Consider the following 27,500-nt stretch of genomic DNA (forward strand, 5'->3'; position numbering starts at 1 on the left):
CAGGCAGCCAGGCAACCAGTCTGAGTGTAAACACAGACTAGTGTTATATAGTGTTGGGCGAACATCTAGATGTTCGGGTTCGGGCCGAACAGGCCGAACATGGCCGCGATGTTCGGGTGTTCGACCCGAACTCCGAACATAATGGAAGTCAATGGGGACCCGAACTTTTGTGCTTTGTAAAGCCTCCTTACATGCTACATACCCCAAATTTACAGGGTATGTGCACCTTGGGAGTGGGTACAAGAGGAAAAAATTTTTTTAGCAAAAAGAGCTTATAGTTTTTGAGAAAATCGATTTTAAAATTTCAAAGGGAAAACTGTCTTTTAAATGCGGGAAATGTCTGTTTTCTTTGCACAGGTAACATGCTTTTTGTCGGCATGCAGTCATAAATGTAATACATATAAGAGGTTCCAGGAAAAGGGACCGGTAACGCTAACCCAGCAGCAGCACACGTGATGGAACAAGAGGAGGGTGGCGCAGGAGGAGAAGGCCACGCTTTGAGACACAACAACCCAGGCCTTGCATGAGGACAAGAAGCGTGCGGATAGCAATTTGCATTTTGTCGCCATGCAGTCATAAATGTAATACAGATGAGAGGTTCAATAAACAGGGACCGGAAACGCTAACCCATCACAGATGTTCATTGTTCATGTTACTTGGTTGGGGTCCGGGAGTGTTGCGTAGTCGTTTCCAATCCAGGATTGATTCATTTTAATTTGAGTCAGACGGTCTGCATTTTCTGTGGAGAGGCGGATACGCCGCCGATCTGTGACGATGCCTCCGGCAGCACTGAAACAGCGTTCCGACATAACGCTGGCTGCCGGGCAAGCCAGCACCTCTATTGCGTACATTGCCAGTTTGTGCCAGGTGTCTAGCTTCGATACCCAATAGTTGAAGGGTGCAGATGGATTGTTCAACACAGCTACGCCATCTGACATGTAGTCCTTGACCATCTTCTCCAGGCGATCGGTGTTGGAGGTGGATCTGCACGCTTGCTGTTCTGTGTGCTGCTGCATGGGTGTCAGAAAATTTTCCCACTCCAAGGACACTGCCGATACCATTCCCTTTTGGGCACTAGCTGCGGCTTGTGTTGTTTGCTGCCCTCCTGGTCGTCCTGGGTTTGCGGAAGTCAGTCTGTCGGCGTACAACTGGCTAGAGGAGGGGGAGGATGTCAATCTCTTCTCTAAAGTCTCCACAAGGGCCTGCTGGTATTCTTCCATTTTGACCTGTCTGGCTCTTTCTTCAAGCAGTTTTGGAACATTGTGTTTGTACCGTGGATCCAGAAGGGTATAAACCCAGTAATTGGTGTTGTCCAGAATGCGCACAATGCGTGGGTCGCGTTCAATGCAGTCCTAGGCCGAAGAGGTCATAGCCTAGGGTCACAAAACCTGTTTATTGGGCAATTTCAATGGTGGCGAGTCTGACGTACATAAATCGCAGCAATGGCCGTTAGCAACGTCTGAATCTCACGAAATGTCTCATGCAGGTAGAAGACATATTGTTAGACTTGGGCTCCAAAGATGGGTTACCTACATCTCTGCAAACCAGAGTTACAGGGCTCCAAATTTGGTAAAATCCCCCATAGGCTTTCATTGGGCCTCCTATTTACAGTTCCAAAATCTCACATCTTTTCAAAGGGCAATTACTCAGCAGTGGCAAATTTTCTAGCATTGTAGGGACCCTTAGGGGGAACATGACTGGTGAGTTTCGGGCCCCTAGGCCAAAGAGGTCATAGCCTAGGGTCACAAAAACCTGTTTATTGGGGCTATTTCAATGGTAGTGATGGTGACGTACATAAATCGCAGCAATGGCCGTTAGCAAAGTCTGCATCTCACGAAATGTCTCATGCAGGTAGAAGACATATTGTTAGACTTGGATTCCAAAGATGGGGTCCCTACATCTCTGCAAACCAGAGTTACAGGGGTCCAAAATTGGTAAAATCCCCTATAGGATTTCATTGGCTCCCTATTTCACTTTCCAAAATCTCACATCTTTTCAAAGGGCAATGGCTCAGCAGTACCAAATTTTCTAGCATTGTAGGGACCCTTAGGGGGAACATGACTGGTGAGTTTCGGGCCCCTAGGCCGAAGAGGTCATAGCCTAGGGTCACAAAAACCTGTTTATTGGGGCTATTTCAATGGTAGTGATGGTGACGTACATAAATCGCAGCAATGGCCGTTAGCAAAGTCTGAATCTCACGAGATGTGCAAACCAGAGTTACAGGGGTCCAAAATTGGTAAAATCCCCTATAGGCTTTCATTGGGCCTCCTATTTACCGTTCCAAAATCTCACACCATTTCAAAGGGCAATGGCTCAGCAGTGGCAAAACTCACCAGTCATGATCCCCCTAAGGGTCCCTACAATGCTAGAAAATTTGGTACTGCTGAGCCATTGCCCTTTGAAAAGATGTGAGATTTTGGAAAGTGAAATAGGGAGCCAATGAAATCCTATGGGGGATTTTACCAATTTTGGACCCCTGTAACTCTGGTTTGCAGAGATGTAGGGACCCCATCTTTGGAATCCAAGTCTAACAATATGTTTTCTACCTGCATGAGACATTTCGTGAGATGCAGACTTTGCTAACGGCCATTGCTGCGATTTATGTACGTCACCATCACTACCATTGAAATAGCCCCAATAAACAGGTTTTTGTGACCCTAGGCTATGACCTCTTTGGCCTAGGGGCCCGAAACTCACCAGTCATGTTCCCCCTAAGGGTCCCTACAATGCTAGAAAATTTGCCACTGCTGAGTAATTGCCCTTTGAAAAGATGTGAGATTTTGGAACTGTAAATAGGAGGCCCAATGAAAGCCTATGGGGGATTTTACCAAATTTGGAGCCCTGTAACTCTGGTTTGCAGAGATGTAGGGAACCCATCTTTGGAATCCAAGTCTAACAATATGTCTTCTACCTGCATGAGACATTTCGTGAGATTCAGACTTTGCTAACGGCCATTGCTGCGATTTATGTACGTCACCATCACTACCATTGAAATAGCCCCAATAAACAGGTTTTTGTGACCCTAGGCTATGACCTCTTCGGCCTAGGGGCCCGAAACTCACCAGTCATGTTCCCCCTAAGGGTCCCTACAATGCTAGAAAATTTGGTACTGCTGAGCCATTGCCCTTTAAAAAGATGTGAGATTTTGGAAAGTGAAATAGGGAGCCAATGAAATCCTATGGGGGATTTTACCAATTTTGGACCCCTGTAACTCTGGTTTGCAGAGATGTAGGGACCCCATCTTTGGAATCCAAGTCTAACAATATGTCTTCTACCTGCATGAGACATTTCGTGAGATTCAGACTTTGCTAACGGCCATTGCTGCGATTTATGTACGTCATCATCACTACCATTGAAATAGCCCCAATAAACAGGTTTTTGTGACCCTAGGCTATGACCTCTTCGGCCTAGGGGCCCGAAACTCACCAGTCATGTTCCCCCTAAGGGTCCCTACAATGCTAGAAAATTTGGTACTGCTGAGCCATTGCCCTTTGAAAAGATGTGAGATTTTGGAAAGTGAAATAGGGAGCCAATGAAATCCTATGGGGGATTTTACCAATTTTGGACCCCTGTAACTCTGGTTTGCAGAGATGTAGGGACCCCATCTTTGGAATCCAAGTCTAACAATATGTCTTCTACCTGCATGAGACATTTCGTGAGATTCAGACTTTGCTAACGGCCATTGCTGCGATTTATGTACGTCACCATCACTACCATTGAAATAGCCCCAATAAACAGGTTTTTGTGACCCTAGGCTATGACCTCTTCGGCCTAGGGGCCCGAAACTCACCAGTCATGTTCCCCCTAAGGGTCCCTACAATGCTAGAAAATTTGGTACTGCTGAGCCATTGCCCTTTGAAAAGATGTGAGATTTTGGAACTGTAAATAGGAGGCCCAATGAAAGCCTATGGGGGATTTTACCAAATTTGGAGCCCTGTAACTCTGGTTTGCAGAGATGTAGGGAACCCATCTTTGGAGCCCAAGTCTAACAATATGTCTTCTACCTGCATGAGACATTTCGTGAGATTCAGACGTTGCTAACGGCCATTGCTGCGATTTATGTACGTCAGACTCGCCACCATTGAAATTGCCCAATAAACAGGTTTTGTGACCCTAGGCTATGACCTCTTCGGCCTAGGACTGCATTGAACGCGACCCACGCATTGTGCGCTTTCTGGACAACACCAATTACTGGGTTTATACCCTTCTGGATCCACGGTACAAACACAATGTTCCAAAACTGCTTGAAGAAAGAGCCAGACAGGTCAAAATGGAAGAATACCAGCAGGCCCTTGTGGAGACTTTAGAGAGGAGATTTACATCCTCCCCCTCCTCTAGCCAGTTGTACGCCGACAGACTGACTTCCGCAAACCCAGGACGACCAGGAGGGCAGCAAACAACACAAGCCGCAGCTAGTGCCCAAAAGGGAATGGTATCGGCAGTGTCCTTGGAGTGGGAAAATTTTCTGACACCCATGCAGCAGCACACAGAACAGCAAGCGTGCAGATCCACCTCCAACACCGATCGCCTGGAGAAGATGGTCAAGGACTACATGTCAGATGGCGTAGCTGTGTTGAACAATCCATCTGCACCCTTCAACTATTGGGTATCGAAGCTAGACACCTGGCACAAACTGGCAATGTACGCAATAGAGGTGCTGGCTTGCCCGGCAGCCAGCGTTATGTCGGAACGCTGTTTCAGTGCTGCCGGAGGCATCGTCACAGATCGGCGGCGTATCCGCCTCTCCACAGAAAATGCAGACCGTCTGACTCAAATTAAAATGAATCAATCCTGGATTGGAAACGACTACGCAACACTCCCGGACCCCAACCAAGTAACATGAACAATGAACATCTGTGATGGGTTAGCGTTTCCGGTCCCTGTTTATTGAACCTCTCATCTGTATTACATTTATGACTGCATGGCGACAAAATGCAAATTGCTATCCGCACGCTTCTTGTCCTCATGCAAGGCCTGGGTTGTTGTGTCTCAAAGCATGGCCTTCTCCTCCTGCGCCACCCTCCTCTTGTTCCATCACGTGTGCTGCTGCTGGGTTAGCATTACCGGTCCCTTTTCCTGGAACCTCTTATATGTATTACATTTATGACTGCATGCCGACAAAAAGCATGTTACCTGTGCAAAGAAAACAGACATTTCCCGCATTTAAAAGACAGTTTTCCCTTTGAAACTTTAAAATCGATTTTCTCAAAAACTATAAGCTCTTTTTGCTAAAAAAATTTTTCCTCTTGTACCCACTCCCAAGGTGCACATACCCTGTAAATTTGGGGTATGTAGCATGTAAGGAGGCTTTACAAAGCACAAAAGTTCGGGTCCCCATTGACTTCCATTATGTTCGGAGTTCGGCCATGTTCGGCCCGAACCCGAACATCTAGATGTTCGCCCAACACTACACGTGACCCGTTCGGCCAATCACAGCGCTAGCCGAACGTTCGGGTAACGTTCGGCCATGCGCTCTTAGTTCGGCCATATGGCCGAACAGTTTGGCCGAACACCATCAGGTGTTCGGCCGAACCCGAACATCACCCGAACAGGGTGATGTTCTGCAGAACCCGAACAGTGGCGAACACTGTTCGCCCAACACTAGTGTTATAGCCAGTTATATTCCAGCAATATTACAGCTCATTTAGTTACCTGTTACCACCTCAGATCAGCCTGTTTCTCCTCATGTCTGCTGCATGCTGTGAGTGACACAGTGAAATATATTTGTGAGCTGTGTGAGAAATGAATTTTTAAGCAGAAATAGAGGTAGAGAGACCTGGGTGAATAAATAAAGTGCCCCTAGCACTAGTGGTAATGTGTACACTAATATAGAGTATTAAAAAAAAAAGTCGTTTCAATCGATAGTATTCCTTTAAGATTTCTCATGGGAATGGGGGTATTGGTTACCGATTGGGATGAATTTCAATCCTGGGTTATAGTTCCTCTTTAAATCATCCACCTGAAACAGTCAGGACCAATCACTTCAGGTGATGAAAGAAGAATGTGTGTATGTAATTTAAAGAGACTCTGTAACAAAATGTTCATTCTTATTTATTCTATCCTATAAGTTCCTATACCTGTTCTAATGTGGTCTGGCTTACTGCATCCTTTCCTAATTGCACTGTGTCTGTATTATCTCTGTTATATGATCTAATCTTCTCTCTTCTGTCGGCACAGTCAGGCTGAGGCAGTCAGACTGGAATGTGCAGGGCTGCTTGTGATGGGATAGAAGCTATACACACCCCCTCCAGGCCCTCTGCAGGCTCTGTATGACTCACACACTGTGTTTATGTGAGCCTATTAGAAGCTGTTTAGTTTGTTTGTAAACCCTGCCTAAAACTGGCAATTACAAGCCAGGATTGCAGCAGAGAGTGGCAGAAACAGCACAGAGGGGCCCAGGAGAGCATAATAAATAAAATGGTATTCTTTTTATTGTAAGAATTTTAGAGTACAGATTCTCTTTAAGGACGGTTTCACACTGGGAAGTGGCAGTAACGGTGCTATGCTGCTCAGGGGCCGCACCGCCAAAAACAGGCCTGCGGCGATTACCGCTTTAGTACACGGTAATCCCGTCTGGCTGCTGGCCAAGTAGGATGTGACGCTCATATCCTGTGGCCAAAGCGATCACATGTGCGGAAGTGTATTGATACAATATGTTTTTTTTGCGCATGCGTGATAAAACTTGCGGCGAAAATGTCACTTCCGTCACATCGCGCCGTACCGCGTAGGTATGAAAGTCCACATAGACTTTCATTGCCCTGCAGTGGGGTGTAGTAAAAATACCACACATCCCCATTGTAAAAGGCCCCTAAGGCTTTCAGCTGCCTGCGTGGCAGTTACAGGGTTAATGAGAAGCCTGTCCATGACCTCAGATCACTGTCCCGGTAGCTCTGCCATCTCTTCACAATCTCCACAACATTCTCCCCTTTTCTGGTCTGGATTTTCCCTGCGCGATGCCTTTTGTGTCCAGGCCTCCCCACCGCTTCCTCCCCCCTCCGTCTTCCATTCAGCGTTGGGTTTTTTTATTCCTCTCCTTTTCTCGCCTCTCCTGGCACCCGCTGGGCACTGAGTGACAGTCTGGTAATGGCATCCTCTCTAAAGCGTCTTCACTTTCTTGTGTTCGCTGTGGATGGAGATTTGGGACGGATGAGTGGTGACGCCCGGGTGACGGGCCTTGCGATGCGGGGAACAGCTCCAGCCTGGAAAGCAGCCAAAATTATTAGAATGCTTCACTATTCGCACGGAAGGAAGTCCGCCATAATTGGGTGACTTGTGTCCATTGCTTTATAGCGATGACGTCATGCCAGGCTGTTATGTCCCCTGAAATCCGGTCCTGAGGGCCCAAGACCAGTGCACAGCTTCCTGTTGGCAGAGCTTCAGGTGGCATAATTAGTGTTGGTTCTCATAAAGTCTGCAGTGATGCTTCCTTGGCCCCATCAAGGTCCACCTTATATTCTACATTCTTTTGTGTTATCAACTTTTCCTTTAACGTTTTTCTCTTTCTCGTCCTTTAATGTTTCTCTCTCTCTCTGGCCACTGCCCATACTTTACCCCTCTCGTTTGCTTGCATCCCTAGTTTGCACTTGAAGCTGGGCCGGATTTCTAGAAAGGCCACAAAGGCCCACACCTTGGGCGGCTGCAGCCCCAGAGGGCTCCTGGACCTGAAATAGGGGTTGCTACGTATGAAAGAGAAAGCTACAAATGGAGAACACTGCATGAAAAAGGGAAGCTAATGCCCAAGGGAGTTGTACATGAAAGAAAGGGGCTGCAGTACAGGGATGTGGAAGAGGGGGCTACACGTAGAATGGGAGGGGCTCTGCAGCATGTGAAACAGAGCCCCAACATACTTGGTCTAGGGGCAAAAAAAGTATAAATCTGGCTTTCACTTGACCCCTGATGTGCCTGGCGCTCAGAGCTCTTTTTTTTTTTTACTTTTACTGACCTGAGGAAACGGCTATAAGTGGTAAAATGCATTGCTGTTCATTGTACAATATATAATAAAAAGCCTGAATCTTTCATTCAGGGAATTTATTGCAAGTAAGCCCACACTTACTGTATCTGCTTTTTAACCCGTTTTTAATTATTTTATTTCTTTTTAGGTGCCTCTGGATATACGAGGTGACGAGGCTTAAAAAAAAGATAAAGCTGCATAATCCTTCTTGGATGTTGTTTTCCTCCTTCTTTTCCCCAGATTGTATTCAAATGCTTTGCAAAGTGTCCGTACCGGGCCCCTCCCCTCCCCTGGATTGGCATCCTTGACCAGTAAACAGAGTTCCGCCATAGCTGCCTGCACAGTTTGCATTGCTGCTCACGCACCTGCGCAGGTCAGGAGCTCTCTGCTGCTGCATCCTTGATCCTGGCGTCCTGTGCAGGCGTGGGAGCAGCAATGCGAGCTGTGCAGGTGTGGGCAGCTATGGTGGAATTCTCTTTCCGGGTCAAGGATGCCGACCGAGGGGAGGGTCGGGGCCCGACCTGGGCACTTTGCAAAGCATTTGGATACAATCTGATGAAAAAGAAAGATGCAGACCACGTCCTAGAAGGATTATACAGTTTTACAGGTATTCACCTTGTTTAACATTTAAGCCACTAAACTGTACTTTTTCACCTACTTTTTGGTACTTTTTCAGTTTCAGAGTACTGAAAAGTTATTTTAAAAAGAAGATGAACAATTATCTCTTAGGAGAAAAAGGGTAATTGGATCGGGCCCAGAGTATTTTACGCTACTTCTGTGTAACAGAGTAACCAAGCAGCTCGGGGTGACCCAAAACCACAAGTAAAGTATAGGGGACTAAAAGAGAGGGGAAAACCTTCCTACTAAAAAAGCAATGCTTAGTATGGTTTGCCTTCTAAAACAGAAGGCATTTGCTATATTTCAGATTTAAGTTTAAAACTGGGGTTACCCACAATGCACCACTACTGTATATGCAAATTATCTCTTTATGAGCCTGAAACATCCAGAACTGTTGGTGTATAGCAAGCCTATAGCTTTAACCACTCGACCACTGAGGGGTTTTTACCTCTTTAGGATCAGAGCAATTTTTACCTGTCAGCGCTCCTCCCTTTAATCCCTCCTGTCAGCCCTCCTATGCCTTTTTCCTCTCTCGAAAAAGGGAGAGCTATATCTTGATTTTTTTCACCACCGATTACGCTTGCTTTGGGTAGTACATTATGCTAAGAATTATTTTATTCTAAATGCATTTTAATTGGAATAATAAGAAAAAAATGAAAAAAAATCATTACTTCTTGGCCATTATAGTTTTAAAATAAAATGTTCTACTGCAGATAAAACCCACATATTTTAGTTGTCCTGGTTAAAATGTTTCCCTAGTACAATGTATGGCGCCAATATTTTATTTGGAAATAAAGGTGCATTTTTCAGTTTTGCATCTATCTCTAATTACAAGCCCATAAATTAAAAAAATACAAAATAATAATATAAAAATATACCATCTTGACATACATATTAAAGATCAGTCCCTAAGGTAACTATGTATGTATTTTTTTATGTCATTTAAAAAAAATTCATACAAAAAAAAAAAATATATTTGGGTATTATGGGGAGAGTGTGGGAGGGAAGCAGTTAATTTTAAATGTAAGGGTTGTTATTTTTATTAAATAAAATGTATTTAGGTGTAATTTTACTATTTGGCCACAAGATGTCCTTGTGTATTACTATTCATGTACGTTAGTAGGAGAATAGGAAGTAATGCGTGGCACTGTAACTCCCGAAGATACATGCCGGTGTTCATTGACATGGGGAATTAGATTAATGAATGGGAACTGCGCTCCCAATTATTCATCTCCCTGCTAACGGGCTGCAATGGAAGTGTCCGCGGGAGGGAGTGACGGCCGCCTGCTGCTGAAGACGAATATTCCTGACCTTGGGACTTCAAGTGAAGTTTTCCCAGGCCATGATTATACTGCACCCGGTGCAGTAAGTGGTTATATTTTACAGAGCCACACCAACCCCATATGCAGACAGCCTGTTTTGGACTGTTGGCAGGGATTGATATGGCTGTATGGGATAGGGTGTTGACCAGTACAACAGAGTAACCAAGCAACTTGGGGTGACCCAAAACCACTAGGGCCTGAGCCCACTAACGCAGTTGTGCGCAGATGTGTCCGCTTTTCAGAAACACATCAATGTTACAGATGCTGAAAAGCGGATACAACTGTGCTCAACTGCGTTAGTGGGCTCAGGCCCTTAGGAAAGTATAGGGGGCTAAAAAGAGACCGAAAAAGGCCTTCTACTAAAAAAGCAATCTACTTCTGTGTGTACTTCACATCCACACTACACTTAAACTCCCCTTCGTTACACTAGAATTCTGCACATAACTCCTTCTGTGTCCACAAACCCAAACAGCTCTTAAAGAGAAACCGTGACCAAGAATTGAACTTAATCCCAATCAGTAGCTGATACCCCCTTTCCCATTAGAAATCTATTCCTTTTCACAAATGGATCATCAGGGGGCTCTGTATGGCTGATTTTGTGGTGAAACCCCTCCCACAGGAGACTGTGAGGACCATTTTCCTGGCAGTTTCCTGTCTGTGAACCTCGTTGCATTTTGGGAAATAGCTGTTTACAGCTGTCTCCAACTGCCAAAAAAGCATGCAGCAGCTACATCACCTGCCAACAGTAAAAATGGCACCATGTAATAAATGTCAGAATGTAAATCAAGGTTCAGGGACAGGAAAGCTTTTACAATGGGCAAACACTGACTAAATCATTTATACATAATTATTGTAAAAATGAAGCACTTTTTTTTATTATTATTATATAATTGTCACTGGAGTTCCTCTTTAACCTCTGCTTCTGCTACTCTAGCTCAACTGTGCCAGTCACCCTGAATCCTTTTACGTAAGAAAAACTTTAAGCTTTCCCAAGAGCACCTTTTTTTATGCCCCAACAAGAACTCTTTTGGGAAGACTGACCGCAACACACAAAATAAAAAACTGGAGTGTTTTTCCCCTAAATATATTTCCAGGTAGATAATTATGAAACGATTGTTGCAAAGTGGAAAGGAAATGATTTCAGAAAAGATGTCAGCCTCGTGTTGTTGCGGTCAGCCCTCCCAGACGGTTTAATGCACAAGACCGTAACTCATCGCAGAAATGATGTCATGCTCTTTACGATATGTACAACGGCGGAGCACTCTCCGACCGCCACAGGAAGCCAGACGCAAGCCAGACTACTCCCCCTTCTCCGCAGTCCACTTTATATCGGGAATATCTTCCCAGCCACGACATCAATAATTAAAAGATGTCTATTAGACTCCATGAGATTGAAGCATCAGTCGATATTGTGCTGCTCCAGTGAGTTGGGAAAAGAGGGGGGGGGAGGTCTGCCCTACTCAGCATCATTCACCAAGAACAGAGCTTGAGGCACCCTCCTCCCGCGCCAAGAAATCGCTACCTACCCTGCTGGGCTCTTCTGTGCCTCCTCTGTGCAGCTATCAATGCTGTCAAGCTTGGTGGCATTCCCTGGGGTAGATCAATGTCAGCAATTACGGAGGGCACTTCTCCAGGAACCCAGGGGGGCTGCTTTTTTCTCCATTTTTTCAGCACATTTACATCATAAAAGGGCTCAGCATCCCCCCCTGTCTTCTAGAATTCCAACCGTCAATTATTTATTTATGTCCTACATATCATAGCGAGTCCACAGACCCCTCATTATCCCCTCAGTGAGACTTTCTGGCAGGGTTCTGCCATTTTTATCCTATTTCTAAGAATGACTTCTGCACTCTCAGGTTCCCATCTTAAAGAAAGATTCAGCTTTTCTGACAAAAAAAAAATCTGAGGTAACTTTTACCCAACCGGTTTCTGGTTTAATGTTTTTTAAAGCAGTCGCACCAATAAGTTTGTACAGGGCTTCCCGGGATCCACATTTCCTGGCTAGTTTAATACGATCAATTCGATTTTCTAGAGACCTGCAGTGTACAGTTTTGCAGCCCAGGAATGAGGCTTAAAGCATACATGTCAAACTCTGGCCTGTGGACACAATGTGGCCCTCAGAGCCATTAAATTTGGCCTCCAGGTGGTATGCCCACTTTGCATTATGTCTGGCTTACGCTAAATCACCAGGGAAACTATATTGAGGGTGACGCCCCAGATCACCAGGGAAGCCATATGGGGGAGGAAGGGGGGAAAAACTAGACACCAGGGAACTGTATAGTTGAGGGAGGGAGTCACTAGACATCAGGTAACTGTGTAAGGGGGAGGCACTAGTCACCAGGGAACTGTGTTGGGGAGGAGGGCCACTAGACACCAGGGGACTATAGTGGAGAGGGAGGGGGGCACTAGACACCAGGGGACTATATGGGGGAGGGAGGGCCACTAGACACCAGGGAACTGTATAGGAGAGGGAGGAGGCATTAGACACCAAGGAACTGTATAGAGGAGGAGGAGGCCATTAGACAATAGGGAACTGTATGGAGGAGGAAGGGGGGCATTAGACACTAGGGAACTGTATAGTGCAGGGAAAGGAGCCACTAGAAACCAGGAAACTGTATAGTGCAAGGAAGGGGGCCACTAGACACCAGGAAAGTGTAAGTGGAGGGAGTGCCCTCGACTTGGTCCCAGTGTTCAATTTGGTCCACCTGGTTAGTGTTAGTGTACTAGTTAAGAGTGTATTATGTTAAGAGTTAGTGTACCTACACTTAAAGATGCACCATAGTAGAATGCAGGACATTTTTCAGGATATCCACTTTAATTTTCCTTGTTTCAGTATCAGAAACACTTCCTAAATCTATATATTGCTGTATATTGGCACTAGCCCATTAGGCCTATTTAATAACGGGCACTGGGTTGCTGCACGTTGCATCCCCACATGCACGCCACGTGGCCCCGCACCTGCACAGTGCGGTGGCGGCAAACACAGGAGCAGGTGGTCACAGAAACCTGTGCTTCTATTAGGCAGGATGTAAGCCTCTCCCTCCCAGTGATGTTTAGTCTAGGCTGTTTATTATGCAGAACTTCTCTCAATGCAGTCTGGGAGACCAGGTGTTGTTTTTGCTCACTTTAGAACACAAAACAAACAAACAAACATGCTGCGGTGAAGCCCGTTGCCAACAGAAAAGTTTTCGCCACCTGTGATACATTTCAGAATGTAAATCAGGGACAGGAAAGATTCTACAATGGGCAAGCACTGACTAAATAATTTATAAATTAATATTGTAAAAAATTAATTTTATTTCTTAAGTTCTATTCAGTAAAGTTCATCTTTAAAGGGTACTTGAAGTAACGTGACGCCATAAAATAAACATGTGAATGTATAATCCCAGTGCTGGACAGAACTAAGCTGCGTTCTTTTTCTCTGTCAGGGCTGGTGCACACTACAAGAGCTTTTCTGTGCTTTGTGACTTTAAAGGAAACCGGAGATGAACGCTTTGGTATAAAATACACATAACCCCCAATAGATTTTACAAAATAAATACTACACCTGGTATTTTCACTGCTCTGGTGTGCCGTTTTTTTGTGTTTTTTTCTTTTTACTAAAACTCCATGCAAAACACAGTTAATCAGAATAGCATATTTTTTAGTGGGCTGTGTGCAAAATGAAATCACCATTTCTAAAAACCTCTTATGACTAACAAATATAGATTAAAAAAACATTTTTCAATATACCCTTACATTAGCAGACACAGGCATAGCTCCTTCCGCGGCACTAGCAGCTCCTCCCATCTAATAACAGCTCTCTGCAATTCTGCAAGTATACAGAACAGGAAAGCAGAGCCAGAAGGGGCAGGTTTGGGCTTGAAAAGACATCAGAGAAGATACACTCAGCTATAATGATTCCTGAGCAAAGCCAGACTGAATGCTCAATCTGAGATTTTATCAGAGATGATATTAGGCAGGCTGAGCAGTGAAGGATGAAACAGAGAGCAGGGTACAGGGGCGTATAAATAGGGGTTGCAGAGGTAGCAACCGCATCGGGGGCCATTGGGCCAGAGGGGCCCCGAAGGGCCCTCCCTCGGCTACAGTATTAGCTCTTCATTGGTCCTGTGCGCAAAATAATCACTTCTATAGATACTTTGAATAGTGGTAATTATTAACAAACTGTTCCCCATCCCCTTCTTGCACATCTGACACTGTAGTTGCCATTGGCAGGTGTTGGTGCGCCGTATCAATTGTTATGTATAGAGTGCTCGGTGGGCCCCATTGTAAAATTTGCATCGGGGCCTACAGCTCCTTAGCTATGCCACTGGCAGGGTAGGTGTTTTCTCTAATGTTCCTACTGATATATATGGTAAAACACATGAGGGTGATTCGTCTCTAGTACACTTTAAAAGCTCTTGCTAATGTTATCCTATGTGTGTGTTCACACTGGAGCGATGGGATTTTGTAAAATTCCCCCATAGAATTGCATTGGCAAGAACTTTTCAAATCTCTAGCTTTTAGAAAGCTCTTGTAATGTGCACTGGCCTTAATAGCTCAGACACACTAGAAGCGCTTTTCGGAGAGCTTTTGGGCCTCCAGAGCTTTCTGAGAGCTTTTTTAAAAAGATGATTTTACCGCGATTTTAATGTAAGTCAATGGGAGCGTTTTTTTAAAAAGCTCTCAGAAAGCTCTGGAGGCCAAAAAGCGCTCAGAAAAGCGCTTATAGTGTGTTTGAGCCCTTTAGGCCTTGTTCAAATCATAAATTGCCAGCGTATTGCGATTTTGTAGGCAATTACTTTTAGCGCCTCCCGGCACTTACCTGCATGTTAGTGATTTTCTAAGCGCTTTTGCAGAGCAGTTCATTTTTTCACTTCCTGACATCTGTCGGTATCCTTCCCTTCCATCTGATACAGGTGACCGTTCTTCAGATCAGGTGTTTTTGTGGCTACACTTGTTATGGGTGTGAAGATCATGATGGCCAAACTTATTTTGTGATTCTTGTGAGATGGGCTCATAGGCCGTGAAGAGACACTGAAGCGAAAACATTTTTATGATATAATGAATTGGGGGTGTAGTACGGATAATTACTAGAACATTAGTAGCAAAGAAAATAGTCTCATATTTTTATTTTCAGTTATATCGGTTTTTTTTATAACATTGCATCATTCTCTAATATTTGCAGTTTGCACACTACTCAGCATTGTAAATGATTTTACAGAGCAGGCTTGTGAACTTTTGAACTGTCCTCTGCAGAAAAAAAAAACAATACAGTGCCAGACACTTGAGATAATAAGCTTCAGAAGACAGAGCTCTCTGCGACTTTGAAAGTCGTGGAGCTCAATGGCTCTTTTGCATAGATAAGGAACTCCAGTTGTTAACTCTTACTGTCTTGGAAACAACATTAGACTTATGTCTCTGCTCCTAATGTTTTATTTCTTAGCTGTACTACACATACAAATCATTATATCATATTTTTTTCGCTTCAGTGGCCTCAATTCACTAAGATTATGCTTCAGATAATAAGGCAAGAGAAAACTTACCTCCACACAGTAAGAGAGTTATCTTATCTCTTCATTCCTTAAGTTACCTTCTCTGTAGTTAGTTTACCTCCTCCGTAGTTATTTTCACACGCAGTTAATAAACAGCCTGTCTTTAACTCTGGAGTTATTTTAAGGATTGAAGAGTTAACTTAAAGACAGAAGAGTTAACTTTAGGAATGCCTGAGGTAAAATGTTTCCTGAATAGGACATGCCTTGTCACCATGGTGATCACTCTAGAAACGTTATTAAAGACAGGAGGTAAGCTTAGTGAATTGAGGCCAGTGTCTCTTTAAGTGTCTCTCTTTCTGATCTCAAAAAGTTGGGAGGTATGTTAACGTTTGAAGAGATATTTTATACCAAATGTCAATGTGTGCTTGTCTGTATTTTTGCAGGACCTGAAGATCTGCTGGAGATGATAGATAGAATCACGTGAGTGTCATTCTTGTTTTTCCTTGCCTTTATTAATACCATCGTAATGACACTGGTATAGTTCCTCCTACCGCTTTTAGCAAGAGTATTAAATTCAGGGCAATAGTGGCTCTAAAACAAAAAGTCACTTTGACATGTAGGTTTTCGTTTCATTTCGTTTCATCATAACTATCTTTATGACAAGCTCTGTATAAATTACCCAAGTGGACTCAGTCATTTGAACCAGTATGCTTAATAGCCCCACCCAGGAATCAGACACTGAGTTCTGCAAATCAAAGCTACTAGTAGCCAATCCAAAGAGGTGGTAACATTGGTCAGTGATTGACCAGTTAAAAGTAGGTACAAGGCTTAAGTTTCAGTCCAACCATGATCTGATCAAATGACTGGATAGCACAAACTGATGTGAATTATGCTGCAAACCTATAGGAAACAGTGAAGGCATTTTGCCTGCACCATATTTTCACTACTATAAGTGAGAGAGACATTGGGGTTGACATATTGATTTACTTCTAAATCATGGGTGTCAATCTCAAATACAAAGAGGGCCGAGATTGTACACTGGTACCTAGTCGCGGGCCAACTTCAATGTCTATGTTTAATGTCTGACCTCCTTCCTCCCTTATTAAGTTCCCAGGTGTCTAATGGCCCCCCTCCAACTCCTATACTGTCCTCTGGTGTCTAGAGGTGCTCCCTCCAATGTACAGTTCCCTAGTGTTTAGTGTTTTCCCCCTACCTCCCACATCTGGCTCCCCTGGTGTTCCAGGGCTTCACCTCCAATATAACTTTCCTGCTGGTCTAGAGTGGGCCAAACATAATGCAAAGTGGGGAAACCACTTGAGGGCCAAATTTAATGGCTCTGAGGGCTAAATTTGGCCCGCGGGCCGGAGTTTAAGAACAATTAAAAATAAGGCAGCCAGACCTGGGCCATAGGCCCCTAATAATACAATACTATATATATGCAAACCCTGCGTATGGAATGATAATTATGTATATGGCTCACCCAGGGGTCTCTGCGAAAGAAAAGGTATCTATCAGTGCCACAAAAAGGTACTAAAAGTATAATAAAGTGGAACTGTGTCGCAGAGGGAATCCTTGGAGGGTCACACACATGCACATATAAAAAATATATATATATATAATCTCAATTAATAGCAGCTACTGATAAAAATAAGGTGCATGTGCAAATCAACAAGCATACAAACATGAAAATTCATAACAATATGAGAACATGGGGTAGTAGGTGGAATCAATAGGGTAGTACATGTGAAAGTACTACTAACAACATGCAGTTTATAAAGAATAAAGGCCATGCTGAGAATCCCCAATTGAGAGGTGGACTAGCCCAAAACCTGTCAGTAATGTCAGACTTCTACTACTTACTGTACGTGACAGCAACATAGGAGAAAAGTAATTTATGGCTCATTTTATTCTGGAAGAAACATGCTTCTTATTTGTATGTGTTTACATATATTTTAAATTTTAAAATTTTCGCAACAGTGGTCCTTTAAAGATCTGTCATGTTGGATCGCTAAAGCTTGTTACACACTTTTAATTATGATTGGGCAATCTCTGACCAATTTTACCACCTCTATGTGTGTGTGTATGTAGACAACCATTGGGAGTGTGTATGTGTAGATAACCATTGGAAGTGTGTATGTAGACAAGCATTGGAAGTGTGTAGTTAGACAACCATTGGAAGTGTGTATGTCTAGACAACCATTGGGAGTGTGTATGTGTAGACAACCAATGGAAGTGTGTATGTAGACAACCATTGGGAGTGTGTATGTGTAGATAACCATTGGAAGTGTGTATGTAGACAAGCATTGGAAGTGTGTAGTTAGACAACCATTGGAAGTGTGTATGTGTAGACAACCATTGGGAGTGTGTATGTGTAGACAACCATTGGAAGTGTGTATGTGTAGACAACCATTGGAAGTGTGTATGTGTAGATAACCATTGGAAGTGTGTATGTAGACAACCATTGGAAGTGTGTAGGTAGACAACCATTGGAAGTGTGTATGTGTAGACAACCATTGGAAGTGTGTATGTAGACAACCATTGGAAGTGTGTATGTAGACAAGCATTGGAAGTGTGTATGTAGACAACCATTGGAAGTGTGTATGTAGACAACCATTGGAAGTGTGTATGTCTAGACAACCATTGGGAGTGTGCATGTGTAGACAACCATTGGAAGTGTGTATGTCTAGACAACCATTGGGAGTGTGTATGTGTAAATAACCATTGGAAGTGTGTATGTAGACAACCATTTGAAGTGTGTATGTAGACAACCATTGGAAGTGTGTATGTGTAGACAACCATTGGAAGTGTGTATGTGTAGACAACCATTGGAAGTGTGTATGCGTAGACAACCATTGGAAGTGTGTAGGTAGACAACCATTGGAAGTGTGCATGTGTAGATAACCATTGGAAGTGTGTATGTAGACAACGATTTGAAGTGTGTATGTAGACAAGCATTGGAAGTGTGTATGTAGACAACCATTGGGAGTGTGCATGTGTAGACAACTATTGGAAGTGTGTATGTGTAGACAACCATTGGGAGTGTGTATGTGTAGATAACCATTGGAAGTGTGTATGTAGACAACCATTTGAAGTGTGTATGTAGACAACCATTGGAAGTGTGTATGTCTAGACAACCATTGGGAGTGTGTATGTGTAGACAACCATTGGAAGTGTGTATGTGTAGACAACCATTGGAAGTGTGTATGTAGACAACCATTGGAAGTGTGTATGTAGACAACCATTGGAAGTGTGTATGTGTAGACAACCATTGGAAGTGTGTATGTAGACAACCATTGGAAGTGTGTATGTAGACAACCATTGGAAGTGTGTATGTGTAGACAACCATTGGAAGTGTGTAGGTAGACAACCATTGGAAGTGTGTATGTGTAGATAACCATTGGAAGTGTGTATGTGTAGATAACCATTGGAAGTGTGTATGTAGACAACGAATTGAAGTGTGTATGTAGACAAGCATTGGAAGTGTGTATGTAGACAACCATTGGGAGTGTGCATATGTAGACAACCATTGGAAGTGTGTATGTGTAGATAACCATTGGAAGTGTGTATGTAGACAACCATTTGAAGTGTGTATGTAGACAACCATTGGAAGTGTGTATGTGTAGACATCCATTGGAAGTGTATAGGTGGACAACCATTGGAAGTGTGTATGTAGACACGCATTGGAAGTGTGTATGTAGACAACCATTGGAAGTGTGTATGTAGACAACCATTGGAAGTGTGTATGTAGACAACCATTGGAAGTGTGTATGTAGTCAACCATTGGACGTGTGTATGTGTAGACAACCATTGGAAGTGTGTAGGTCAGGGGTCTCAAACTCAATTTACCTGGAGGGCCGCAGGAGGCAAAGTCAGGATGAGGCTGCGCCGCATAAGGAATTTCACAATCGCGGCGCATCGCCACCTCTGCCCGCCCCTCTCACTCTTCCTTCACAGAGAGGGGCGGGGAGAGGCGGCGATCCGTGCGGTGATTGACGTCAGGAGGGGCAGAGCTGAAGCTGAAAGCTCTGCCCCTTCCAGGAAATGCTGGCGGATTGCCCCCGGGGCGGTTTGGGGGCTCTGCAGCCCTAATTTAGCGGCGGGGATGCGGCGGATTACTTGGGAGCACTGAAGCGAACTATAAGGAAGGTTTTGCCAGCGAGGGCCACAAAATAGTGTATCGAGGGCCGCAAATGGCCCGCGGGCCGCGAGTTTGAGACCCCTGGTGTAGGTAGACAACCATTGGAAGTGTGTATGTGTAGATAACCATTGGAAATGTGTATGTAGACAACCATTTGAAGTGTGTATGTAGACAAGCATTGGAAGTGTGTATGTAGACAACCATTGGGAGTGTGCATGTGTAGACAACCATTGGAAGTGTGCAGGTAGACAACCATTGGGAGTGTGTATGTGTAGATAACCATTGGAAGTGTGTATGTAGACAACCATTTGAAGTGTGTATGTAGACAACCATTGGAAGTGTGTATGTGTAGACAACCATTGGAAGTGTATAGGTAGACAACCATTGGAAGTGTGTAGGTTGACAAGCATTGGAAGTGTGTATGTAGACAAGCATTGGAAGTGTGTATGTAGACAACCATTAGAAGTGTGTATGTGTAGACAACCATTGGAAGTGTGTAGGTAGACAACCATTGGAAGTGTGTATGTGTAGATAACCATTGGAAGTGTGTATGTAGACAACCATTTGAAGTATGTATGTGTAGACAACCATTGGAAGTGTGTATGTAGACAACCATTGGAAGTGTGTATGTGTAGATAACCATTGGAAGTGTGTATGTAGACAACCATTTGAAGTGTGTATGTAGACAACCATTGGAAGTGTGTATGTAGACAACCATTGGAAGTGTATAGGTAGACAACCATTGGAAGTGTGTATGTGTAGACAACCATTGGAAGTGTGTATGTGTAGACAACCATTGGAAGTGTGTATGTAGACAACCATTGGAAGTGTTTATGTGTAGACAACCATTGGAAGTGTGTATGTGTAGACAACCATTGGAAGTGTGTATGTGTAGACAACCATTGGAAGTGTGTATGTGTAGATAACCATTGGAAGTGTGTATGTAGACAACCATTGGAAGTGTTTATGTGTAGACAACCATTGGAAGTGTGTATGTAGACAACCATTTGAAGTGTGTATGTGTAGACAACCATTTGAAGTGTGTATGTAGACAACCATTGGAAGTGTGTATGTAGACAACCATTGGAAGTGTGTATGTAGACAACCAATGGAAGTGTGTATGTAGACAAGCATTGGAAGTGTGTATGTAGACAACCATTGGAAGTGTGTATGAGTAGACAACCATTGGACGTGTGTATGTAGACAACCATTGGAAGTGTGTATGTAGACAACCATTGGAAGTGTGTATGTAGACAACCATTGGACCATTGGAAGTGTGTATGTAGACAACCATTGGAAGTGTGTATGTGTAGACAACCATTGGAAGTGTGTATGTGTAGACAACCATTGGAAGTGTGTATGTAGACAAGCATTGGAAGTGTGTAGGTAGACAACCATTGGAAGTGTGTATGTAGACAACCATTGGAAGTGTGTATGTGTAGACAACCATTGGAAGTGTGTATGTGTAGACAACCATTGGAAGTGTGTATGTGCAGACAACCATTGGAAGTGTGTATGTGTAGACAACCAATGGAAGTGTGTATGTAGACAACCATTGGGAGTGTGTATGTGTAGACAACCATTGGGCGTGTGTATGTGTAAACAACCATTGGAAGTGTGTATGTGCAAACAACCATTGGAAGTGTGTATGTGCAGACAACCATTGGAAGTGTGTATGTGCAGACAACCATTGGAAGTGTGTATGTAGACAACCATTGGGAGTGTGTATGTGTAGACAACCATTGGAAGTGTATATGTGTAAACAACCATTGGAAGTGTGTATGTGTAGACAACCATTGGAAGTGTGTATGTGCAGACAACCATTGGAAGTGTGTATGTGTAGACAACCATTGGAAGTGTGTATGTGTAGACAACCAATGGAAGTGTGTATGTAGACAACCATTGGGAGTGTGTATGTGTAGACAACCATTGGAAGTGTATATGTGTAGACAACCAATGGAAGTGTGTATGTAGACAACCATTGGGAGTGTGTATGTGTAGACAACCATTGGAAGTGTATATGTGTAAACAACTATTGGAAGTGTGTATGCGTAGACAACTTATGGAAGTGTGTATGTAGACAACCATTGGGAGTGTGCATGTGTAGACAACCATTGGAAGTGTGTATGTAGACAACCATTGGATGTGTGTATGTAAACAACCATTGGAAGTGTGTATGTGTAGACAACCATTGGAAGTGTGTATGTAAACAACCATTGGAAATGTGTATGTGTAGACAACCATTGGAAATGTGTATGTGTAGACAACCATTGGGAGTGTGTATGTGTAGACAACCAATGGAAGTGTGTATGTAAACAACCATTGGAAGTGTGTATGTGTAGACAACCAATGGAAGTGTGTATGTAGACAACCATTGGGAGTGTGCATGTGTAGACAACCATTGGAAGTGTGTATGTAGACAACCATTGGATGTGTGTATGTAAACAACCATTGGAAGTGTGTATGTGTAGACAACCATTGGAAGTGTGTATGTAAACAACCATTGGAAATGTGTATGTGTAGACAACCATTGGAAATGTGTATGTGTAGACAACCATTGGGAGTGTGTATGTGTAGACAACCAATGGAAGTGTGTATGTAAACAACCATTGGAAGTGTGTATGTGTAGACAACCAATGGAAGTGTGTATGTAGACAACCATTGGGAGTGTGCATGTGTAGACAACCATTGGAAGTGTGTATGTAGACAACCATTGGATGTGTGTATGTAAACAACCATTGGAAGTGTGTATGTGTAGACAACCATTGGAAGTGTGTATGTAAACAACCATTGGAAGTGTGTATGTGTAGACAACCATTGGAAGTGTGTATGTGTAAACAACCATTGGAAGTGTGTATGTGTAGACAACCAATGGAAGTGTGTATGTAGACAACCATTGGGAGTGTGCATGTGTAGACAACCATTGGAAGTGTGTAGGTAGACAACCATTGGAAGTGTGTATGTAGACAACATTGGATGTGTGTATGTAGCTGTAATCCTGCTATGCTGAGGTCTTTGTCTCTTCTGTCCTGCAGAGGAGAGACAGCACTGCACAAAGCCGCGTTCCAGAGGCACCGGCAGGTTTGCCAAATCCTTGTGGATGCCGGAGGCTGCTTGTTAAAGAAAGATGCCAAGGTAAGACGGCCGTCCTGCATGACCCAATAGTGTCTCCTGCCTCTTGTGCTACTTCCTGCTCACTTAGGGCTGGAGCCGACTAGAAATCACAATCGCATTTAGTAGTGATTGTAGAAGTGTTTTCCAGAGCAATTTCTGGTGATTTTTTTTAAGTGCTTTTAAATGTAATGCTAGCGATTTGTACAGCATTTATGATTTGCAGTTTTCTTTTTTTCTGTTTTTTGTTTTTTTTGGCTCTGGGTAGTAAAATCGCTGCAAAATCACTTTGTAGAGCGATTGAAAAGCGATTTTTCAGTGGTCCTATAGTTTGTATTGTAGCGCAATAGCGATTTGGGGAAATCACAATAGCTCCTGTGGAATCCCTTCTATTCACTTTCATGTGACTAGCGCCAGCAATTTCAGAGCATTGCTGAAACAGCTCCTGGGGGCCCCAGGCCTTTATCCTGTTAAGCCTTGAGGGACCTTTCACACTTTTACTGTCACGTTGCACAAAGTTGCGGCATCCTGATGCATGGTCCTGTGGGGCTGTCCTATTTATTGCAGTAACACTAACACACTGCATGCAACAAGGAGGGATATCTCGGGACGGCTAGTGCATGGGATGGTAAAGTGGATGGAGAGAAAAAGCACCCACCAATGGACAACAGTTAAATAAATAACTATATAGCAGTAGAATGACAACAGACCGGCATGATGCATGTCGTGGGATCCACGCGATTATTTTGAGACCACACCGCCATGTTCATGTACTGGCTATCCCTTTATGGGGATGCAGGGCAGAGGGGGTTGCTAGGGTTCCAGAGGATCCATGGAACCTCTGGGCACCAGTGGAGGAGTAACTGTCCAGTGTTGCCTTCTTGATGGCCAATGATTGTTAGAAGCTTATTGCGCTTCCGTGGCTTAGAGTGTTCTGGGCATGCTCATTTAGTTAAGTCCTGTAACTACACATGCGCAGAACGCTCACAGTCATGGCAGCGTGATCAAGGAGCACGCAGCAAGGACAGAGCATGAGCCTGCGACCAACCTGGGTCATAGACTTTCATAGGGCTGACAGGAGACTAGGAGGACAACAAGAGACCTAACAGACTATGTGGGCCTGGAAGAAGCCCTAGATAAGTAAAGCCAACTTTTTCTTTCGTCTCAGGTTTTCTTACAGTGTAGTACATAATGTCTCAGGATCATCTGATCTGAGTACCCGGGGAAGCTCCTGAAATAGCAATTGCATCGCATGCCTCAACTGCAGGTAGAGAAAGAACATCTTATTCTCCAAATTAAAATTTGTTTTGAGGCGCGTAAACTGTAACAGGATACCCTGCGGTGCAATGTGCTGTAGTTGTGTGATTCCATACCTGGCCCACACGGCACCTGCTCACACTTAATTTACCTGCCTACCGGCTGCAACCAAAGCAGGGGGGATAACGCCAGGTTCACACTATGGCACAAACGCAGCGTATGTGTAAAGACACAGTGAGTGCATCTGTTTCCAGACCTGAGCGGATGCGCTGGCGCCATTAGCACTGGTCGCTCTGCTTGTGTCGCCACCTGTCTGCTCACCTGTCTGCCGGTACTTCTGCTGCTTTTCTCGCCGTCCGCACTGTCCCCACTTATTTCCACTCACCCGGAGACCAGGAGGCATACGGCTCCCTGTTGGTTTGTAAAAAAAAATTTTGAATTCTACCTAGCAACAGGAAGGATTCTCATTTGTCCACCTGAACCAATGAGAATTTTCTGTGTTGCAGGAGAAGGATACCCATTGGATCTTTTGCAAATCAACAGGAAGCCCTATGCTTCCTGGTCCCAGGGACAAGTCGGTATGTGATGAGCCTGGATGACGGTGGCAAGTTTCTACAGGACAGGTAGCGTTTTTCATGCAGGAGGCAGTCTAGTGGGAATGGACTCTGTCAATTCTCATAGGCCTATATTGTGCTCTATTCATGTTTGCAGTCGGCGTTTTGCATTGCGGCTGCGGAAAAATGCAGTTGGTTGGCATTTTGCATTTGCAGTCCCGTGGGTACGTCGTGCATTTGCGTTCCGTTTTACAGTGTAAATGCATCCTATTGATAACATAGGATACATTTACCATCCATGTTTGCATTTAAATGTGCTCCGTAAACACAGCGATTTTAGCTGTAGTGTTAATGGGCCCAAAGTGGTGCTGTGGACTATGAGAATCATGTATGGTCAATGGAAGACGTATTCCCTCCACCACTTTACTTCTACTGTACAGAAGATCCTGATTACTAGTAGAATATGCCTTGCTAAATTTTGGTTGTAGTTGGGTGCAGGGGCGTAACTAGAGGGGAGCAGCACCCGCGACCATAGGGGGCCCAGAGCTGTGGGGGCCCCTAACTACTAACTTTTTGGTTGCTAGGAAAGGGATGGAAACTGTTCTACAGCCTTTATATCTGAGACCAGTAATGACTTTAGGGAGTCTTTACAGTGATCTTCTAAGAAACAGGTGTCGAACTGAAGTCCTTGAGGGCCATAGCCATGTCAGTGTTTAGGATGTACTGAGAAATGTAGCAATGTGTTCTACGTGATGATCCTGATTCAGTCCCACCAATTAATTTGAGCTGTGCCAAAAATGTGTAAGGACCTCAACCCTTTAGGACTGGAGTTTGACATCCCTGTATATTTGGATTATTAATTTCATGTTGGACCATCGTTGATGATCTTTAGATATCTCTGGCTCTTTCGTCCCCAGACAGTCACAGAGATGTTTTCAGTTGCATATTTATTTGCTTTCATTAATTAGTCCTTCTTGCCAATTCCTGCAGGGGCTCACTCCTACTGACAAAGCCCAGGAGGCAGGGGATGACGATCTTACGTCCTACTTAGAGACGTGTCAAGCAAAGCAATTCCTTGCCAACGAGGACCTGGAAACGGCGGTCTGAAATGGCCAGCAGGTGTCAGGAACAACTCGACATGAGAAGAGACGTGAATGGGAAAGTTCCTGGAGAAGGTCACCCAGAAGGAGGAACCTTGTCAGAAGAGGCACCTCTTCTTCAAGCAAGATGAGCAGCAGAAGGTGCACCGTCCAGTTTCTAAGGGCTAACAGGACTTGCCACGCAACTGCTTGCCCGACGGACGCGTGGAGGGATGCAGAGGTGGGGGTGATGGACGATAGAGGTTGGGGCTGACCCCCCTCCCCTCGCCCCGCGTGGATCCCTCTTTCTGTTCTTCAACAAGACGCATGACCCCGTCCATTGTCTGTCTCCTCACATTGGTCCAAACTCACCTGGTCCAGTTGGAAGGAGGATTTGTAGGCCTGCACAGTGTTATGAACCTCACCTTTTGTTTTTATTATCTGCAGTGCCGAAACATAAAAAAAAAGGACTCTGAACTACTTTGGATCTGTGTGCTTACAATTTGAGGATGGTAATTTTTTCTTATATGTTCACATACGACATTGTGTGAAAAGCTTCTTTTTTTTTCCAAGGACCACCAAACTTAAAATACAATATCCAATACGAGGAGAGCTATTGTAACATTCACAAATGTATATGTAAATGTCTCATTAACATGACATAACCTGTGATGTCCGATGTGTGGTCACTTTTTCTTGGTTTCAATCACTGCGTTTGGTATCAGCCATTTTAAGGTGTAAAAGAGCTTCTGTGGTTAGTGGTAATCCACAAGTGGCCCCGCCCCAGGTAGGAGTAGAAGCTGCTCTTGATATATGGGGGCCTTCCCCCATCCTTATCAGGGCCTGTTCAGGGTCCTTACAGCCCCATCACTCCTCTTGTGGCTATTCCATGCAACAGTTGGTTTCCACCCTTCACTGCTTCCCTGCGCATTCCATGCAGTACAAAGCTATGCAGCCACAGATTCTGCACCACTCCTACCCCTCTCATTCCATGCACAACAAAGCTATGCAGCCACAGATTCCACTCCTACCACCCCATTCCATGCAGTACAAAGCTATGCAGCCACAGATTCCCCACTACTCCTATCCCACACATTCCATGCAGTACAAAACTATGCAGCCACAGATTCTGCACCACTCTTACCCCTCTCATTCCACGTAGAACAAAGCTATGCAGCCACAGATTCCCCACCACTCCCACCCCGCCCATTCCATGCACAACAAAGCTATGCAGCCACAGATTCCACTCCTATCACCCCATTCCATGCAGTAGAAAGCAATGCAGCCACAGATTCTCCACCACTCCTACTCCACACATTTCTTGTAGAACAAAGCTATGCAGCCACAGATTCTTCACCACTCCTACACCTCTCATTTCATGTAGAACAATGCTATGCAGCCACAGATTCCCCACCACTCCTACCCCACCCATTCCATGCAGAACAAAGCTATGCAGCCACAGATTCCCCTCCACTCCTACCACCCCATCCCATGCACTACAAAGCTATGCAGCCACAGATTCCCCACCACTCCTACCCCACCCATTCCATGCACAACAAAGCTATGCAGCCACAGATTCCACTCCTATCACCCCATTCCATGCAGTAGAAAGCAATGCAGCCACAGATTCTCCACCACTCCTACTCCACACATTTCATGTAGAACAAAGCTATGCAGCCACAGATTCTTCTACATGGAATGAGAGGGGTAGGAGTGGTGAAGAATCTGTGGCTGCATAGCTTTGTTCTACATGAAATGTGTGGAGTAGGAGTGGTGGAGAATCTGTGGCTGCATTGCTTTCTACTGCATGGAATGGGGTGATAGGAGTGGAATCTGTGGCTGCATAGCTTTGTTGTGCATGGAATGGGTGGGGTAGGAGTGGTGGGGAATCTGTGGCTGCATAGCTTTGTAGTGCATGGGATGGGGTGGTAGGAGTGGAGGGGAATCTGTGGCTGCATAGCTTTGTTCTGCATGGAATGGGTGGGGTAGGAGTGGT

General features: G+C 44.4%; 1 protein-coding gene across 19 annotated transcripts in view; it reads left to right on the plus strand.

Annotated features, from left to right (window-relative positions):
* Positions 1–25,981, plus strand: part of DGKI (diacylglycerol kinase iota) — a 599,247-nt gene extending 573,266 nt beyond the window's left edge. For all 19 annotated transcript variants that reach the window (XM_068277868.1, XM_068277875.1, XM_068277871.1 and 16 more), the window contains 3 exons: positions 15,809–15,845; positions 22,539–22,638; positions 25,416–25,981. In XM_068277868.1, coding sequence (XP_068133969.1) covers positions 15,809–15,845; positions 22,539–22,638; positions 25,416–25,532 — 254 coding nt within the window. In that variant the 3' untranslated portion in view covers positions 25,533–25,981. The remainder of the gene's footprint in view (positions 1–15,808; positions 15,846–22,538; positions 22,639–25,415) is intronic.
* Positions 25,982–27,500: the final 1,519 nt, after the last annotated feature.

This window comes from Hyperolius riggenbachi, chromosome 3 (genome assembly GCF_040937935.1).
Source record: "Hyperolius riggenbachi isolate aHypRig1 chromosome 3, aHypRig1.pri, whole genome shotgun sequence".
In the NCBI taxonomy this organism is placed as follows: Eukaryota; Metazoa; Chordata; class Amphibia; order Anura; family Hyperoliidae; genus Hyperolius; species Hyperolius riggenbachi.